The sequence below is a fragment of the Sceloporus occidentalis genome, unplaced genomic scaffold (assembly GCF_023333645.1).
Source record: "Sceloporus occidentalis isolate IW3139 unplaced genomic scaffold, rSceOcc1.0.p SCAF_7, whole genome shotgun sequence".
In the NCBI taxonomy this organism is placed as follows: domain Eukaryota; kingdom Metazoa; phylum Chordata; class Lepidosauria; order Squamata; family Phrynosomatidae; genus Sceloporus; species Sceloporus occidentalis.
The window spans coordinates 70,126,508-70,146,769 of record NW_028316987.1 but is presented as its reverse complement, the minus strand read 5'-3'; the positions used below and the strand labels follow the sequence as shown (position 1 = coordinate 70,146,769).

The 20,262-nt window shown below is 41.9% G+C and overlaps 1 protein-coding gene across 1 annotated transcript in view; it reads left to right on the top strand.

The window, feature by feature from the left end:
• The window catches only part of ZNF804B (zinc finger protein 804B), a 293,598-nt gene extending 286,573 nt beyond the window's left edge, over positions 1 to 7,025 (top strand). The window contains exon 4 of the mRNA XM_089531407.1: positions 3,456 to 7,025. Within this exon, the coding sequence (XP_089387533.1) occupies positions 3,456 to 6,981 (3,526 nt within the window). The 3' untranslated portion in view covers positions 6,982 to 7,025. The remainder of the gene's footprint in view (positions 1 to 3,455) is intronic.
• The last annotated feature ends 13,237 nt before the right edge of the window (positions 7,026 to 20,262 follow it).

Sequence of the window (20,262 nt, the reverse complement as noted above, 5' to 3'; positions counted from 1 at the left end):
GGAAAAGTAAAAAGAGCTAATGTAATGCTATCATGGTGTGTGTGTGTCTGAGAGAGAGAGAGAAAGAGAGAGAGATGTAGGCTGGTATTTAGTATTGCAGTTATAGATTCATAGCCTTGAGTTACAGATCCCTAACTAGTTGCTATTCAGTAAAACTACATAGTCTTTCTGAAAACCTACATTATTATTATTATTATTATTATTATTATTAAGACTGATCTCTTTCGGCAAATCATTCCACAACTTGGGGGCCATGGCAGAAAATGCTCCGTGAGAGGTAGTCACCAACTTGGTTTTTACATAGTCTAGTGACTTCCTCCCTGACGTCCTGAGAGTGGGGGGCAGATTGTGTAGGGAGAGGTGTTCCCGCATGTAACTCAGACCCAAGCCATTTAGGGCTTTAAAGGTGATAACCAACACTTTGTATTGGGCCCGGAAGCTAATCGGCAGCCAGTGAAGATATTTTAATTTAGGTGTTATATGGTCAAACCTTGATGCTCCGGTGACCAATCTAGCTGCCGCATTCTGAACTAATTGAAGCTTCCAAACTTGTAAGGTAGCCCCATGTAGAGCGCATTGCAGAAATCTAAACAAGAGATTACCAGTGCAAGTACCACTGCTTCAATGTCCTTTCAGTCCAGGTAGGGGTGCAGTTGGCATATCAACCGAAGTTGGTACCAAGAACTCCTAGCCGTCGCATCTACTTGAGATGACAACTGTAGAGACGGGTCCAGGAGTACTCCCAAACTACAAACTTCGTCCTTTAGGAGAAGTGTGACTCTGTCCAGGACAGGTTGGCAAAACACCTTGCCTGGGCCTGGGAATCCTATCACTAGTACCTCCGTTTTCTCTGGATTCAACTTGAATTTGTTTTCCCTCATCCAGCCCAATACTGACTCAAGGCAGGCATTTAGAGGAGAGATGCCATCCTTGGTCACTGCAAGAGTCAGAGGCATAGAGAAATAAATTTGGGTGTCATCAGCATACTGATAACACCGTGTCCTATGCCTCTGAATGATCTCTTCCAGTGGCTTCATGTAAATATTAAATAGCATGGGGGACAGAATGGTGCCCTGAGGGATGCCAGATGTCAGCTCTCTCTTAGAGGACCAACTATCCCCCAGCCTCACCATCTGGAATCTAGCTGAGAGATAGGAACGGAGCCACTGGAGTGCAGTGCTCCCGATACCTAATTTCCTCAGGCTTTCCAGAAGGATTCCATGGTCTATATTATTGAATGCCACTGAGATGTCCAAGAGCACCAGCAGGCTCACATGTCCCCTGTCGATGCCCAGATGGAGATCATTGACCAAAGCGACCATGGCAGTCTCAACTCCATAGCCCTCCCTGAAGCCAGTTTGAATTGGATCCAGATAATCGGCTTCATCCAAGACAGCTTGGAGTTGGGAGGCAACTGCCCTCTCGATCACCTTGCCCAAGAATGGTAATAAGGAGACTGGTCTGTAATTGTTTTTAATCAAAGGATCCAGGGAGGGTTTTTTCAGAAGTGGTTTAACCACCACTGGTTTAAGCTTAGATGAAAATTTCCCCTCCCTGAGGGATGCATTAATTATAGCCTGGAGCAAAGTTGTTACTGCATCCCCTCCTTGAGCGGTCAACCAAGATGGGCAGGGATCGAGGGGGCATGTTGTCCTCCTTACACAACCAAGGTGCTTGTCCATTTCATCGGTATTTACAAGCTCAAAGTGATCCAGTCTAACATAGTCCACAGAGTCACTGGACATCTCTCTCCTAGTTTCTGTTACAATATTGGCGTCGAGATCTTCCCTTATCTGAGAGATTTTATCAGCAAAGAAGTTGTTGAATAAGTCACAGCAGGCTTTTGTTGGTTCTAAAAGAGGGTTTGGGGTGGGGTTTGGGCTGAATAGCTCTGCTGGACAGGACTCTTCTGATGCAATACGAGCAGCATAGAACAAGTTCTTTGCTGCATCGATTGCCACTCCATAGGAATCAGGAAGAATCCTATGGAGTGTCTTGTCAGATAAGCGGTGCTGTTTCTGCCAGTAGCGCTCTAGTCGCTGTGCAACTCGCTTCATTTTCTAAAGATCTTGAGTGTACCATGGTTTCTTATTAGAAGCAAGCCAGAAAGGACACTCGGGAGCAATAGTGTCTATAACCCTGGTAAGATCGTTATTCCAAGTATCAACCAGGGCATCAACAGAATCGCTGTCGTTCCCAACCATAAAACCCTCTAGGGCTTGCTAGAACCTTTTGCGTTTCATCAGCTTTCAAGGGCGGACCATTCTAATAGGTCCTCCACCCCCGAGGGGGATATGGGTAGTAACCTTCAGTCCCACCTTGACCAGAAAATGATCCATCTGTCCATGACAGGGCATAGGCTGAAATTATCTCTGCCCACAAATATTCCTGATCCATACTGAAGACCACATTGAATGTCTTACCGGCACAATGTGTTGGACTCCAAACTAATTGGGACAGGTCGATGGCTGTCATTGAAGTCCTGAACTCCCAAGCTGCACCTGTCAGATCTAATAAGCCGGCCTCGAAGGGGATGTTGAGGTCCCCCAGGACAAGAAGCCTGGGAGACTCCAACACCAGCTCCGAGACCAGCTGTGTTAGCTCAGCCAGGGGGTCTGTTAGGCAACGGGGTGGATGGTAGAACAACAGAATCCCCAGACTGTCCCTGGCCTTCAGGGTCAGGTAAATACACTCAGTGTGGTCAGTCTTCCAGATAGGTTTCCAAGTCAAGGTGATGGTACATTTATGGACCAAGGCAACTCCTCCCCCTCGCCCACTTTCCCTGATCTGCCCCTTAACGGTATACCCAGGTGGCAGAGCTTTAACCAAGGTCACACTACTATCTTGCCCCAGCCAGGTTTCCATAAAGTACACCAGGTCGACATTCTCCTCCTCTAGCAAATCGTAGATAATATGTGATTTATTTCTCACCGACCTGGCATTACAAAGGAGCAGAGTAAGGGTCTGTAGTATGGTTGGGACGACCCTCGGTTCTTTTGGGCTAACAGGGTGAATGGAAGACCAGATAGATATTAAGCATCGATCTCGTCTTCCCTTATGTTTCATATTCACCCTGTTAACACTATATCTCCCATTGCCCCATACTACTCCAATTGATGTACTATCTCCAAAATCCATAGCCATACATCCTCGACCATTCCCTGTATATGTTTCCCTCCCATTTCCCTCATTATAATTTTCCATAAATGCCACACCAGTCCAAAGGTCTTATGGTGACCTTAAGGCAAAGCTATCAGGGGTTTTCTTGGCAAATTTCTTCAGAGGTGAGTTGCCATTGCCATCCTCTGAGCCTGACTTGCCTAAGGACACATGGCTGAACCAGGACCAATATAATTCATGTCAAACAAAAGACTGTATCAGTTAATAATGCCAATTATTTTTAAAAAAACTGAAGTCAATAACTTAAATAACTTTATTATGTCATTTGCTTCCAGTGTTGCCGGATGTGGGTCTCTGTTGAAAACTCCCCAAATGAATGTAGAAAAACAGGAGCAACCACAAGAAAAGCTTCTTTCAGTTGAAGCAGGCAATGCCAAGAACATAACTGAGGGACAAAATCTCACCAGCAGTACTCCAGAGAAACATGAGCTTGTGCCAAGCATGAACCAGGCTTGCTTAGAGAGGCACCATTTGCTTAGAAATCGGATTTCTCCAGCATTTTCCTGTGGAACAAATTCTTGTAATCGGGCTGGGGTGTCTTTTTCCTTCTCTAAAAAAGTCCATTTGAAGCTTGAGTCATCAGCATCTGTCTTCAGTGAGAACATGGAAGAAGCATATGACTGCATCAGATCACCTAGGCATAAAACAAAACAGGCTCCCACAGAGTGCCATGGTTGTATACATCTGAGTGATGAGAGGAGAGCAAATTTGCAAAAACGGTTAAATGCACTTCAAGGTCACCCAGACAACATTGCATCCTGCAGTCAACCTGGAAAAAAGAAAATGCAGAAAGGAAATGATTGGAACACCAATAGAGAGCAAGTGGAAAGTTATCTTTCATCTCGTAAAGACAATTTACATCTTCCAGATTTGGATTGTAGTGGGTCTCCAGATGTAAAAGAGCAAGAAGAATTTCAAAATGAGCCTCAGAAATCCTTGGAAACTGTTGTTACACCCCACTGCCTAACTAGTAATGTTTGTATGCAGCAAAACAGTTACAAGCACAGTGATGTCCTGTTTGCAGAACATGTCTCTGAATTATCAGGCCATCAATCCTCCAAGCAAGGACATTCTTGTGAGGTAAACTATAGTCCCTGTGCATCCAGGCAATCTACTGATTGTTCAGAAATGGTGCATACAAACTCGGAGACACCTAGGGATGATTCACTGATTCATGAAATTAAGCCTAAAGCATTGCCTTTCCTTCATGTACTGAGTAGAGATGGCAGCACAGCCTTACGGTGGCCCACAGAACTACTTTTGTTTACAAAAACAGAACCGTCCATTTCGTACGGTTGTAATCCATTATATTTTGATTTTAGGCTCTCTTTGTCCCATAGAGACAGTGGACATAATGAAACCAATGCAGAAAGTCCTAATGAGCACCTAAAAAACATGGACATAGATGGAATTGAAGCCTCAGGTCTAACTGAGATCCAGCAGCTGTCCAGTGACCCCGATTATCAGTCTTTGAAGCCAAAGAAGAAGAAAAGAGCTGTAAGCCTCAACAAGTCCCAGTCGAAACTGGATTCAGACATGGAGAATGAAATGAATCAATGTACTACAAAGTACATTTCAGATGATTTGAATGAAAATATACCAGAAGTGCCTGCTCACCTTGATTGCTCACACAGGCATTACACAAGAGCAACAAGTCCCCACACAACAATGCATGTCAGATCTTTAGCACAGCACTTGCAGAACTTTGAAAAAACTCTACAGGATGAAGTAACAGAAAACATTTGCATCTATCCCTTGGTGTCTTCTAGGACAAAACAACAAACATGTGCAAAATGTGATTTAATGTATTCCCAAAGACAAAGCGGTCTGAATTTAGTCACCTGTCCCAGTGACATAAGGGACAGCAGGAAAGATTCCATTCTCAGTTATTCCTTAAGTTCCACTGGTGAATGTTTGGAAAATGAAAATGGGAGTTTTGCTAGTTGCTGGAAATTTTCTTCTTTGCAAAAGCCCTTTTTTGACAGACAGTCTAATTATTCTGACACCTCTGCTAGCAGTATGTCTAGTTACGCTAGTTGCTACTCTAGTCACAGATCGAGTGATCACAGCAGAAATCATTTGCCTTTTTGTTGTAAAAGGAAACAAAAGCTGGTTGAGAGGCAGAAATGTAAACACAAAAAGCACAATTGCATTTCATCGTCTGATGATGCAGATGAGGATTGCCTTTTCAACAAAAAAAGTCAAAAATCTAGAAACTGTACACAAAGGCATACAATAAAATATCAAAGACATTCAAGATATAGGCATTTACTACAAAGAGACATATTAAAGCAGAGCAGAAATAGATTCCCTTTCTGTAAACACAGCAGGAACAGGAGCTACAGCAGCTCCAAGGGTTCTTCCATCCAAGATTCAGGCAGCAGTGAAAGATCATCAAGTTCCACCAGATCAAGAGGCAGCAGTTCAGGATCCCTTGCTAAAGAATCAATGCACAGCTGGAGCAAACACAAAAGGGATGTGAAACACAATGAGAGCACTGAACTAGGGAAATCAAACTTTGCTCACTCAGATTGCCAATATCGAAGATGTCCATCAAAACATGTTGGAATTTGCTCCATCAGCCATTTAGAAAGAGAAACACTGGGACAACAGAAGTCATTAACTGCAAAGCTACTTTTAGAGAAGGTGAACTCAAAGAGAAACCAGGAGCAAATTCATAATACTAAGAACTTTTCAAATGCTTGTGAGATTGGTCTCCCCCATAGTCAATCTGGTATTAAAAGTACATCTTTAATGTCTAGAGAAGTCATGTTCCTTCCCCCCGAGAAAGCTCTCAACACTGGTACAAGCAATGTGTGGAACAGAGAAACCATTGAACTAGAAAACAGTGAGGGCCAAACCCAAGTTGATATTTCAGCAATAGATAGTGTTACGCTTACAGCTAATGCTGCCTATGGCAGCTGCCTGCTTAAAGACTTAATTCAAAGAGGCACAGACTATCAGACTCCAAACATGGAAAAGGATGCAGCAATAAAGGAACATTCAAATGTCTTACCTGGTGAAATGCAATCCCTTCTACAAAGCTGTGATGCAGTGCCAAATGATTTTTCTGGTGCTTTCCCTTCTCATACATATTCTGTTGTTCCAAATCTAACAGAGACCAAAGAAGAACACAATGCAAACATGAACTTGAATGGGGAGGGAAATAATCTAAGCTGTTACTCTGACACTGCTATGCATAAATCCAGTGAAACAGAGAATAGTAAATGCATCTTGTCTCCTTTAACACAGCAGCCTATTACATTTTCTCCAGACGAAATAGACAAATACAAATTTCTTCAGTTACAGGCCCAGCAGCATATGCAGAAACAGCTCTTGGCAAAACATCTCAAGATCCTGCCTGCCACAGCACCAGCTACCTTTTCTACATCTTCAGCTGTTCAACCCATTCCTATTCAGCAACACTCTTCTGTTTCCACTCTCCACCATACATTGTTACAAAGCTTTGCTTTGTCCACTGGAGTACATCCTCACAGCAGCCATTTTTCCCTCACTCATCTACATCCATTTTCACAATCACAGTTTGCTCCCATATCACTTTCACCATTTACGCCAACCTTCATGCCTGCACATTCAGCATTGTTAGCAGGACATCCATTTCATTTGGTATCTGCAACTCCCATCCACCCTTCCCACCTGATGATCCCACCACTGCCCCATGCTGCATTTATACCTACCTTGTTCTCTCCACAGTTGAATGCAGCTGCATCTTCTGCAATACACCTCAATCCTCTAATTCAACCATTGTACCTGGGCCAAGAGCTTCATCGCCATTCTTGACTAGATTGAAGATGGTGGTTATCTGGTGTGGGTGGTTGTCTGATGTTGGGAGAGAAGCAGAATTTAGATTATTCAAACTAAGTCTGAATAATTATTGCCCTTGCTTCAAAAAGCAATTTTTATAGAAATTCTCATTTAGTAGTTATCCGATTGTATAACATAGGAGGAACCTGTGGCTCATACATAAAGAGTTACACCAACAATGCAGAGAAAATCTGACTTTGGCTGCTGAGAACATGAAGCTTAATGTGATGGTTCATTGTGGGCTTTTAAGTTTCCCTCATCCCCGCCCCCAAAAATCTGTAGACACAGTGGTTCTCAAGCGGTGGGGTGGGACCCCCAGGGAGGGCACAAGAGTTGCTCAAAGGGGAAAGTGGGGCTCAAAATGAGACTTTGAGGCCTGTTCCTTCCTCCTCCTACTCCTCCTCGTCCCAAACTTTTAATGTTTACAATTTACACATGTGTCGAGTTAAATATTTATTTTACTTAAAATAAAACTGTTCTAATTTGAATGATGTTTTTTCCTTATACAATGTTAAAATATGAATATACATGAATCTGCAAATGAAAATATGCACATGAAATATACAAAGTATTTTTATTCATATACTACATTGAGTGGGGGTGGGGTGTATGAAGCCCACATGTAGATGTAAAGAGGGGGATCCCAAGGGGAAAGTTTTGAGTACCACTGTGTAAGACCTATTCAGTGAATTCTCTCCTCTCCTCTCCTCTCCTCTCCTCTCCTCTCCTCTCCTCTCCTCTCCTATCCTATCCTATCCTATCCTATCCTATCCTCCTCTCTTCTTCCTTTCAAGAAAGGAGAAATATCTAGCAGCCTTCCATGTTAGTGGGACAGTTAAACTGCTCTGGGTTTTAGTTCCATCTTTAAAGGACATGGTCGAAGTTCTGAACCTATTTGTGGGATAGGGTTCAGCACCTTTGACATCTTTAGAGTTTGGAGTAGATCTCCTACCAACATGAAAACCACTAGCCGTCACTGGCAAAATGCATTCATCTTATCTGTAGCAGAGCTATCGTCACTTCCATTGCATGTAGATAGGATACAATTGGATCTGAGTGAGTACTGTTTTAATACCAAATGCAAAAGACAAAAATATAAAAAAATCTCCTCATCTGGAAAGATTCTTAGACAGCCACCCAAAACAAACAGCCAATTCCTCCTGGCAAACAGTCTTGCCAAAATCCACCACATGGGGACATAGGTATATGAATGTCAGACAATGGATGCACTTTTTCTATGGTTGGTTGGCAATCATCTTTTTTGTTTGTTTGTTTGTTATTTGAGATTGTGCAACCTGGTTGTTATCAGTAGCAGAGAGATTAAATCTGATTTTTGTACCAAATTGCCAGATTGAGAGCTGCTTAAAAATGTACAGATCTGTGATGATTTAGGTTTGTAAGAATTATGTTACACAGACTGGAAGATACATTTATATATTCTAAATATTCACAATAACATAGTAAATATAAACCTTAGCCTCTGTTGTTTTGATATACCTGCATACACCTTCAATTTGAGCCTACAACACTGACCGGCAGTGAGTGTCCTAGGTTTTCAGGGGAATTCTTTCCTAACCCTACTGAAGATGAGTGTTTTCACACTATGCAATTATAAGCATTATGATTCCATTTTAACAGCCATGGCTACATCTGAGGTTTGTAGTTTGGTGAGCCATTAGAGTTGTCTGACTGATCATTCTAAGTGCGCCTCACTGTAATGAAAATGCCAATATTCCATAAAATGTTGCCATGACAGCTAAAGTGGAATCATAGTACTATAACTGTGTGGTGTGGAAGGGTCCCTTGTTTTCCAAAATGTTTTCCCCATTTCTAAAAGATTTCTAGGATGAAGGCTAGATGCAACAATTTTCAGCTAAAACATGCTGGTATTATGGGACCCACCTTTCTGGTGTTGTCCAAAGCCATCACTGGAATACAGCCCTTGAAGAACATCTCCAAAGCCAAATTCAGACCTCAGTTAGTGTTCTCCACCATTCCTTTAGAAGGAGCAAGCATGCTACTTTGTGCAAAAAGCAGCTGCCTCTTTGCAAGTTGCAGCTCTAGGCAAAACATAAGAGATTAGGAAAGTTTTCTTTGAATGGGGAGAAGAGTGATTAGGTGAACCCAGTCAATCACCAGTAACTGTTTTCCTGTTATGTTCTCCATGTAAAATACTGACCATGTCTATTTATTATGCAGTTTTGCAAAAATAAATAAATAAATCACAAAATCTAAAAAAAATCCTCTTGAATCATTTTTCAAAGTGTTTAGTTTATATCAATACTCTGGCTAGTATAATCTGTTAATCAGTTATTTTGTTTTGTATTCTCTGTAAAAAAAGTGTTTTATATGATATAGTAGACAAGTGAATTGCACTATTGGACATGCAATGCAGCTTCTTTTTTTTTAGGTTGTCTGAACTGTTCCTGGGAATGTAGTTTCATGCAATAATTTTTCCAGTAAAAAAGCTTAATGGCTGCAGGGGTGTCAGTCAAGCATTTTTAACTGTCATACCAAAAGACATCAACAAAATAAAATGCAGGTGGATGAAACATATTCCATATTTTAATCCACAGAACTGAAATAAAGCTGACATCCTGATTTTTCTTTAGGCTATTTCATTTTTAAAAAACAAATTGCATGTATTCCTAGAGTTGTTTAACTGGCTCTATCAATAAATATTCCTTTAAAAAATAATCATGGATGTGTTCTTTAGAACCATGTTAATTGATCATGCATTGTAATTTCTTCAACATTTAAACAAAAGTTGATATGCAATTGATAAAACAGATGTAGACAACAAAAGGAAAGAAGAGAAATATCACTTATCTACATTCTCAGAACTGTTTCTTGTATGTTTTTATATATTATACCTTGAGTTCTATGTGAAAGGAGCTAATAACAAATTAGCAAAGACATGCTATGTCATTACATCTAAAATTCTTGTAGAAAATTTTTCTTGTAATTTCTGTTTTATGGCAACCCTATCACAGGGTTCTCTTGGCAAGAATTATTCAGAGGAAGTTTGTCCTTACCTTCTTATGCGTGTCCTATTATTGTGTTAATAGACAGAAAATGTTCAGAGACAACCAGCCCCAAAGGTAGTTATGTGTCCCACACAACCTTTTTGTCAAAAACAAACACCTACGTATTCTACATCAGCTACATAGTTACATATGCGTAACTAGTATGTTGAGAGATCTTGTAGCACCTTTGAGACTAACTAAAAGAAAGAAGTTAGCAGCATGAGCTTTCGTAGACTTAAGTGTACTTCCTCAGATGAATTTGGTGAGGAAGTAGAGTTAGGTCTACAAAAGGTTATGCTGCCAATCTCTTTCAGTTAGTCTCAAAGGTGCTACAAGATCTCTCTATATACTGATTCTGCATACTAACATGGCTGTATCTTTGAATTCTATACATAACTAGTCAACCTTAATAGCCAGAAGCATCATTGGGTGCATGAGATCTGTCCACCTGCTCATCAGGGCACAAAGAGGATAACATTTTCATCCCCTCCCACCAGTGAACAGGACTTACAACTGATTGTCACAGTCTTGCTTGCTGGTGGAAGGTGGTACCAATACCATCCTCCTTGTGCCCTGATTGGCAGCTGAACAGACTTCCTTCATCTGATCTGATCTGGCTTCTGGCTGTTACAGTGGACTGAGGGGGCCAATTAGTGAATACAGAACAGATACAGATCCATAACTTAGATTACAAATCTATAACTGCAGTACTGAATGTCAGCCAAAGAATGTGCTTGCCCCTGAAGGTTTTGTGCCAAAATAGAGTACAGGGCCCTCAAACTCTTCCCATCACTACCATAAAAAAAAGTGAAGTTGCAGCTGTTTGTGATTTTGATTGCTTGCTTGCTTACTGTGGCATTTCCAAGCCATGTACAGGCCATAGTGGGCCACCTTGGGTCCCTTTTCTGGGAGAAAGGTGATATAAATGAAATAACATGAAAAACTGCTTACCCTCCCCTAACTGGTAGAATGTTTAGAAGACCACATCTTGGGGAGGAAGGCTGGTTTGTTTTTCACTTTCAAGTCTTGCTACTTTTTCAAATACTATTGGTTCCTCCTATATCTGAAATACTATTGGTTCCTCTTATATCTGAATGACTATGCTTTGGTTCTGTGGTGAAAAAGAGAACATTGTATTTTGGTATACAGCCTCTACATTGTTTAACAGACAGACTCAGCTAGCATGGTCCATACATTGTACACAGTTGCAAATACCTCATCCTCTTCAGTCATAACTACAATTTGTTCCTCTGAGCCTAAGGGTATGACTTGCCTAAGGTCATACAGTAGGTTTCCATGGCTGATTCCTGGTACAATACTTAAAGGCTTATACAACACTAGCTTTTTTGTACCTAAAATACATATGCTGTAATAATGGGTATTTCCCTAGCTAATCTTAGGCTACTTAGAAAGATATCTACAAATGTCACAAAAATATGCCACCTAAAGTTTATGACACCTAAGGTTTAAGTAAAATGCCACCTACTTCACAAAACCTAAACTCTTCTAGGGAGCTAAGGATCCTTAGCTAAGATTGGAAAAGTTAGCTTTTTCCTCCACAACTCCAAGAATCCCCAACCAGCATGTCCAATGTTTCAAATACCATTGTCCAAAGGTAACTTTTCCCAGCTCTGCTTGAGATGGTAGTCTTTGTTCTTTCTCTTCTCAATAATGCTGTGAGGCTCATTAATCTGAGCAACTGGCCTAAATCAGTGATTCACTTGGTCAAAGATGGGTTTTAACCCAAAGCTCCCTTGTTTTAGGAGTTTATCCCACGAGGCTAGTAACATAGAATTGCAGTAAGATAACAGCATCTTTGGCAGGTGCTTATCTCACAATTTGTGTGTCTCCTGTAGCTGCTTTGCATTTCAATCATTGGTGGAGCACACCTTCCATTGATGGAGAATGAATGGGAGTTAATTAAAAGGTACTCCCCACCAACCACTGAAATGCAAAGCAGCAACTGGAGACATACAAGATACGATGGTGTGTGATAAGAGACAAGAAGCTGTGTGATAAGTACCTGCCAAATACACTATTATCCTACTGTAATTACGTTTTATGTGTCTCATGTGATAAACTCCCTAGAGCAAAATGCTGAGCACCATAGCTCCTTAATTCCTAAACTGCACTAGGAGAGAAAGCCCAGGTCTGTAGAAATCAGAGTATGTCTTCTTACTATTAAGCATAGTGAGGCAACTGTCTTAGATGGCACATAGGACAGCAGAGTGGAGAAGGGCATGTGTCCCTGTGTCATCCTCTTGCTCTCAGGTTCAGTGGAAGACACTATGCAAATGTTGAAGTCTACTAACTTTCTATTGTCAGTCTAGTTGGCTTTGGTATCTGAACAGGGAGAAGCACTATCCTATTCTTCAAATTAGGGAACAAAATGTTCTTGTCTTCTTAACAACTTTATCTCCAGTCTTTCCTGGATCATTTAAATGAAAACATTGGAGTAATTTATTATCCCCATTTGGTCTTCATAATGCCCCTTATCCATCTATGAACAAACATTGGCGATAATGTTTTTGTGCTTCTCTTGAACGTTGTGCAGTCAGACAAATCACAGCATCCAGACTATGACTATTATATATACTCTTCAAATCAGAAGCAAGATGGCTGACACACATGCAGTGTAGCTATGTTTGCATACAAAGCTAAAAATGGATGACCTGCTTAATCCATAGCTCATTTTTCTAAAACACTAAACCTCTCATTTATTATGTTGAAAATTTTTCATTTTCAACATAATAAATTATATTTCCTTACCAATTTTTATTTATGAAAACTGTTCTCTGCCAGCTACGTACTCTATGCAAGTCAATGTTGGCCTTAAAGAAATAATTATAAACAAACCAACTCATCAAATGTCCAACCAGCTGACTACCCATAGAGGAAATAAACTATATCTTGTAATTACCAAACCACTCACTGGAATACTGCTTCATTCAGCCCAGGGGTAAGCAACCTTTTTGAGCCGGGGGCCGGGTTGCTGTCCCTCAGACACCTGGGGGGCCGAAGCCGGGGGGAGCTTCCACCCTCCGGGGGTGGGGCCACGTGCCGGGGGTGGAGCTTCCACCCTCCAGGGGCGGGGCCAGTGCTGGAGGCCTCCTCCTCTTTGCCGGCCCCTGATGGGGCCCCAGGCCCCCGTCAGAGGCCAGCAAGGGAGCCGGCAGGGGCCGCCAGCGCTGGAGGCTTCCTCCTCTTTGCTGGCCCCTGACAGGGCCCCAGGCCCCCATCAGAGGCTGGCAAGGGAGCCGGCGGGGGCCACCAGTGCTGGAGGCCTCCCCCCTGTGCCGGCCCCTGACAGGGCCCCAGGCCCTGTCAGAGGCCAGCAAAAGAGGCAGTGGGGGCTCCTTCCCGGCCTCCGTGGAGGCCGAGAAGGAGGGAGGAGGCTGGCGGTCCCTCAAAGGCCCCGTGCAAGTGGCCCGGTCCTGCCGCCGATTGCCCCTGGCGTGGGGCCTTTGGCAATCGGCAGAAGGACTGGGCTTGGGCCAGTCCCCTGGCCTCGGCGGGCCGCATCTGGCCCGCGGGCCGGGGGTTGCCGACCCCTGATTCAGCCAGATCCTATGGAAGGCTAAGCATGCAGTAGCCTCTTGAAAGGAAAGGAAATGACTTATGCATGCCTAAAAACATTTACACAGATTCATGCTGCATAAGTTATTTTCAAAGTCATATGTGTCATGGCCAACCAAGATGAGCTCTCAGAGGATGAGGAGGAGCCTCCTCCAGAGCAAGGGCTGATTGAGGCTACGCCAGGTCTTAGTTCTACTCTGCCAGGTCCCAGCTGTGCTTCCCCAGCCCCAGAGCAGGAGGTCCAACCAGGTCCTAGTGCTGAGGAGAGGCCTCCTATGGTGCCACAGCCTAGTGGTGACTCTGGAGACGAGGCTTGCCTGCAGGTGCCTTCTTATCAAGAGAGAAGGGCCGAGAGTGCTTGCAGGCGCAGATCCAGGAGGATTGCAGAAAGACAATTAGCAAACCAGCCGCAGGTGGCTCGAGGGAGAGTTTCCCTGATTTAAGTGGGAGAGAGGCTTGAGTTTGTTGCTAGAGTTTATTGCATGAGCCCTTGGTGTGATTGCTGTCGCTCTAGCTCCTGACATCTTGTTTACCTTGCTACCTTGTTATCTTGACCTCGGACCGGACCTCTGTTATCTCTTGGCTATTGTGACCTTGGACTGTTTTGACCACGCTGCTTTCTGGCTTCCTGACTTCGGCTCATCTTTCGGTACGCTTGACTTTCTGGAACCCTGACATCGGCTTGCTTCCTCGGCCTGCTCTTAGACTGCTTCTTCACAAGGTTTGTTTTGCTTGCATGGGTTGGCTGAAGGCTTGGTTATCAGCATAAGTCAGAGATTGCTGGCAGCAATCCCGGACAGAACAAACTCAAGCCTCTCTCCCACTTAAATCAGGGAAACTCTCCCTCGAGCCACCTGAGGCTGGTTTGCTAATTGTCTTTCTGCAATCCTCCTGGATCTGCACCTGCAAGCACTCTCGGCCCTTCTCTCTTGATAAGAAGGCACCTGCAGGCAAGCCTTGTGTCCAGAGTCACCACTAGGCTGTGGCACCATAGGAGGCCTCTCCTCAGCACTAGGACCTGGTTGGACCTCCTGCTCTGGAGCTGGGGAAGCGCAGCTGGGACTTGGCAGAGTAGAACTAACACCTGGCGTAGCCTCAATCAGCCCTTGCTCTGGAGGAGGCTCCTCCTCATCCTCCGAGAGCTTATCTTGGCTGGCCATGACAATATGAGAGCAACGTAGTATCTGAAAAAATTAATCAAAATGCTAGCCAGAGCTTTGTCTACAAGCATTGACTTCCCTAACTCTGTCTTTCTTCTAGAGAATACATATGCCAGTGATACCTGGCTGTGTGGAAGAGATGTACATTTTCTGTCACTTTATTTTCTTGTTTCTTGCAACAGCAAAAACAACAACAAAGGAAAAAATCCAACTAAAAAAAGCTGTTGGACCTATTATTTATTCATTTAATTAATAATTTGCCTTTTTTTCATTAGGGAGCTGAAGGCTTATATAATGTAAGTAGGATTTCAAAATTGTTTAAATTCTGTTGTTAGTCCTGATTAGGGTAGACCCATTGAATCAATGAATTTAGCTACATTTTGACTCAGGAATAATTGGATCAATGGGTCTATACTAGTTCAGATTGACTAACAATACACAACAATAAGTATATAATTTGTACAATGTACGTTAAAACACAATATAGCTAAAACAGTATGTAATGCACAAGTTAATGAAATAAGCATACAATCCAATAAAAAATAAATAAAACCATTAAAACATATCCAGCACATAGTAAATGTTTTTTTTTAAAAAAAATGAAGCACAGTCTATTAAAAGATAAAAATAAAAAGGTATTTGTCTGCTGGCAGAAGGAAAGAAGGGGTCAGCCCAGCCTAATGCAAAAGACAATTCCACAGCATGGAAGCAACCACAAGACTCTGTCCCTTATGCCTACCAGACAAGCCTGTGAGGGTGGTCAAACCAAAAGAAAGCCCAATAAGCTAGACCAAGGACCATCCATTCTTCATACCGATGTCCGTTTGGCAAGCTCTCACCAGGGACATAGCCGGGGGGGGGGGGGGCATGGAGTCCGCCCCCCCTTCCGTTAGATTCAATGAATGGTGCGTGCTGTTGCGCTGCCATGGCCAAGCCCCGTTATAATGGTGGCACTTAGTCTGCTCCCCCTTCCCAAAATCCTGGCTATGTCCCTGCTCTCACTGATGTATCTTAGAACATCCGGAGAATTAACAGCTCTCAAGATCAAGATTGTCTCCAGTCACACAGCCTAATTTTGGGCCCTCCTGAACAGAAAGGACAATAGTAAGCATCTTCTTGTTTGGGCTAGAAGCAACACATTTTTCCTGACTGATGTGTTTCAAGCATGACCTCTCCTCTCTAATTCTCTGGTTCAGTCCCTTAATTTCTGACATCTGCCTGAACTGGAAGTGCTGGACGTTTTAGGAACATATTTATGTACTGTAAATTTTACTCATCCACCAAACATGAACATTATTCTCTGTTGTCTTCATTGTCCTCTCTTGCTGTCTCTCTCTGATTATAGTTCTTATCAGAAATATCAAATAAATCAGTTAATAAAATAAAACTTGTCATATTACTGTTGTCCCAATTAATGACAAGGAATGAGGAAGAAAGAATAACCAACAGAAAGATGGTGCAAAACCAGCTGAAACTAGAGGAAAAAATGCGACTTTCCTGAATGAGAGAAAAATGAATATTTCTACATAAACATCCAAATCACTACTTTGAACGTAAAATCTAAATTGGAGGATATTTGGTACAATGTGAGAAATAACTACTACACACTGGTATCTATGAGCTGTTTTATTCTAATATATTGACTTAAAAGGGTGGGGGAAAGTTTTGTTTTCAAATATTACATAGACTTTCATTTCTTATTTATTTATATTAATTAATTAAATTCATTTATATGCAACCTTTCTCCTGGTGACTCACAGATAAAAATTGTTTAAAAACTTTACAATGAAAATGATAAAACATTTAAAATAAAGTTTTCTTGTGCATTTGTTTTAAATATCTTTGTCCTAACAGATACCTGGACAACATACAACAAATATGAATAAAACTAATTATAGCAAGAATAGCAACAATATCAACTATCCATGAATAGCAACAATTAGCATTAGGTATATTCTCTATGAGGACTTTCCAAAGCAGAGGCACCACTAAAATAATAAAAAGGCTATTTCTTTTGCTGTACAACAAATTTCCCTTAGGAAGAGGATGTGGAAATGGACTTTCTCCAAGGAGATAAAGAAATAGGCAGGCTGGTATGAGGAGAGTTATCCCTCCGCCCCACATGTATTATTGATTGATTAATTGATATTTATATTCCACCTTTCTTCCAGTCTAGGAGTCCGAGCAACTTACAAAAGATATAACTAAAAAGGCCTCATCAGAAGTTTTCAAGACAAGACAGACTCATATAGGGAGATGTGGCCCTTCAGATAACTCCGGCCTTAGCTATGTAAGGCTTTGTAGGTCATAACTAGCACTTCAAACGGAGCCCTAAAACATACTAGCAGTCGGTGGTTCCATTGTAAGGAGGGAGATGTGTGCTCCCTTTAGCCACTCCTGGTCCAGGTTGGACCAGCTGAAGTTTCTGGAATGCTTTTCAAAGGAAGCCCCACATAGAATGCACTATATCTGAAATCATTTTTGAATACACTTTTTAAATAATTTTGAATGAACTATATTTTAAACCATTAAGAACTTTAAAGGTGAGCACTAGCACATTTCATTAGGCTCAGGAGCAAATAAGCAGCTAGTGTGGGCTGATATATCCCTGCCTGGCTGTAATAGTTAAAATCCTGGAAGCTGTGCTGTGGACTAAATGGAGTTTCCAGGTTGCCTTCAAGGTCAGCCCTGCATCAGGGACATCACTAGGGAGGTGTAATGATACGGAGCACACTGGATGACACCCCAGAGAAGCGTGTACACTGGGAGGGGGGAACTACACCAGGTGAGACGGGCACGGCTGCTGGACAAGCAAGAAAGCATATCGCCTTCCTTTCTTGCTCACCCAGCAGTTGCATCAGATCTTGAATGGACTGTCCAGAGCCCTCACCACCGCCACTCAGCAGCGGTTTGGCTGGACAGCAGTCTGTCATCTATGGAGCAGGTGAGTGAAGCAGCGGAAGGGAGGATGGGGTAAGACAGTGTGGCCACCCCATATAGCCCTTTCTGGGCATCCACACCAGGTGACACCAACCACAATGATGATGATGCCCTACATTACAGAAATCTAGCTGGCCGGATTACAGGACCATGGATCATTATAGCCAAACTATTCCATGAATTCCAGTGGCAGCATGCTTTTGGCAAAGTATGGAGCCATCAGAGACCACTGCCCTTGGATTGTGAGTAATCCAGTTGTAAATGGATTTTACCAATGGGTGATTATGGAAACTACTGCTTCATTGTGTCAGAGGGCATCATTCTTCTGAATTCAGTTGCGGCCCTGGTTTATATAACTTGCACCATAATGAGATCTGACAAAGAAGAATGTCTAGCTTACATAAAAAATGACTATCTAGGTAGAAATTATTCATGGGAAAAACCAAGTTCTCTAACACTCCTTTCACTTTCCCTATTGATATATGAGTGGGCACAGCACAATTGCCAAATGTGACTGTCACATCTGGCTGCTTGTCTTATTGCTTTGAATCATACTCCTACAATGCTCCTCTAAAGGGGAAGATGAATTATTGGTGTATTGGTTTATTAAGTAAAGAATAAGCTACCCAAGAACACAAGTCAAGGAATCAGATCAGGTTGCACTGATATGTCTGAGTGAATTGATTATACAAACCTGACAAGGCTTGCAGAGTTCAAGTTTAAAGTAAGACAGTATTATTCATGAAAATATGTCAGTTTTGACAGTGTAAATTATTGTGTATATACACCACACAATGACCAAAAGAAGCATAAAAATTGCAGCTACAGGAAAATATCTGTACTCCAGGAGCTCTGCCTTCATAAATGGTTGTGTTGGGGGTTGGGGGGAAGGACTTGGGTTGTTGCATATTTGGTGAAGAATTCCAACCTCCTCAAAACTAAAGTAGGTTATGATAGCACAAGTTATACTTATTGACACTCAGTAACAGGAAGCCTGCCAGCATGTGTCACAGAATGCATTTAAGCCCTTTTTCTCCCATTGTTTGTTTGGGGTTTTTCATTCATAGAAAAAGAAAAGCCCCAGAAAAAGAGGGAAAGAATCCTGTTGACACTTCTGCTCTGCTAGAAAAAACTTAGTAGGATACTGGACAACTTTCTGCATCTAAGATCACACCAATCCCTTCCTCTCCCTGTCCCCATTTAAGATTATAGTGTTCAACACAGCAACAAAATTTAACATATCAAATGCCCTCTTAACATGCCTTGTTCCCTTTGTACAACTCAACTATAAAGGTAAGACAATGACTGTAAAAATAGATGTGGACACCTCCAAGTCCTTTTTTCCACCTAAGTCAATAATTATTGGATCATCAAGCATTTTGATCTTTTCTTTCCATGTAGCTCATTTGGATTTAAAAGCAAGATGTACTCAGCAGACAGCTGTGAGGGAGTCAGGTTCCTAAAATATGAGTTTTAGAAACACAATGCAGATTAAAGTCAATAGCATTTACTTGATAGTTATCTCTTGGCTATAAACTAGAAATTTGTATGCGTACTACAAGTGTTTGATTTAAAATATAAAAACTCTGAAAATCCCAGGGGGGGAAAGCACAAAAAATCTGATGTTCTCACTATAAACTGTTGCACTGACTAGACACAGCATACTCAAATGGAGAAAATGTTGGATTTGGCCATAGAAGACCTGGCCTCAGACTCCATCATCTCCCATAGTCACTTAGTGGCTTGGTCAGCTTCCATTTCTTGTCTATAAGATGCCAGTGTGATAGACTCAGTCAAATCTGCAATACCTGAGCAGGGCTGTTGATGATAGCATGACCTGGAGATCTCTCATTGATAAGGTTGCCATAAGTCAACATTGTCTTGATAGTAGTTAACAAAAACAAATGCTAGAATGTGAGATAATGTCCTATGGCATTATTGCAAAATAAATATTTTGGACACCAATAAAAAGGAAGCTTCAGGTATTTCTGTGAATCTTATCTTCCATCACCAGATTTTGTTTTTCCACCACATCCATCATAACCATGCAATTTCAGCCAAATATTTTCTTTTGAGATTTTGACATGATGTAATAGCAGCAAATCTGGCTTGCAAGATGGTACATATTCTATTTTGTAATCGTTATAGACATCGCTGGCTACATATGCACTGCAGAAATAGTGCAGATTGGCACTGCTTTAAATGCTATGGTTCAATGCTATAGAATTCTGGGATTTATAGTGTGTTGTGGTATCAGAGTTCTCTGACAGAAAAGACTAAATATCTCACAAAACTATTAATCCCAGGATTCTGAGCATTGGGCCATGGCAGTTAAAGTAGTGTCAAACTACATTATTTTTGCAGTGTAGAAACTGTTGATCTGCAGCATCTTAACCAACTGTCAGCTACCACTGGTAGGGACACTTCACTGATAATATTATTCTGATATTTAAAGCACCTGGGGGAAGGAAATAGTATGAAACATGTCACACATTCACATATATGTTTATATACTTACTTGTTCAACATTTACACAGAAACCTGCACCCTACTTG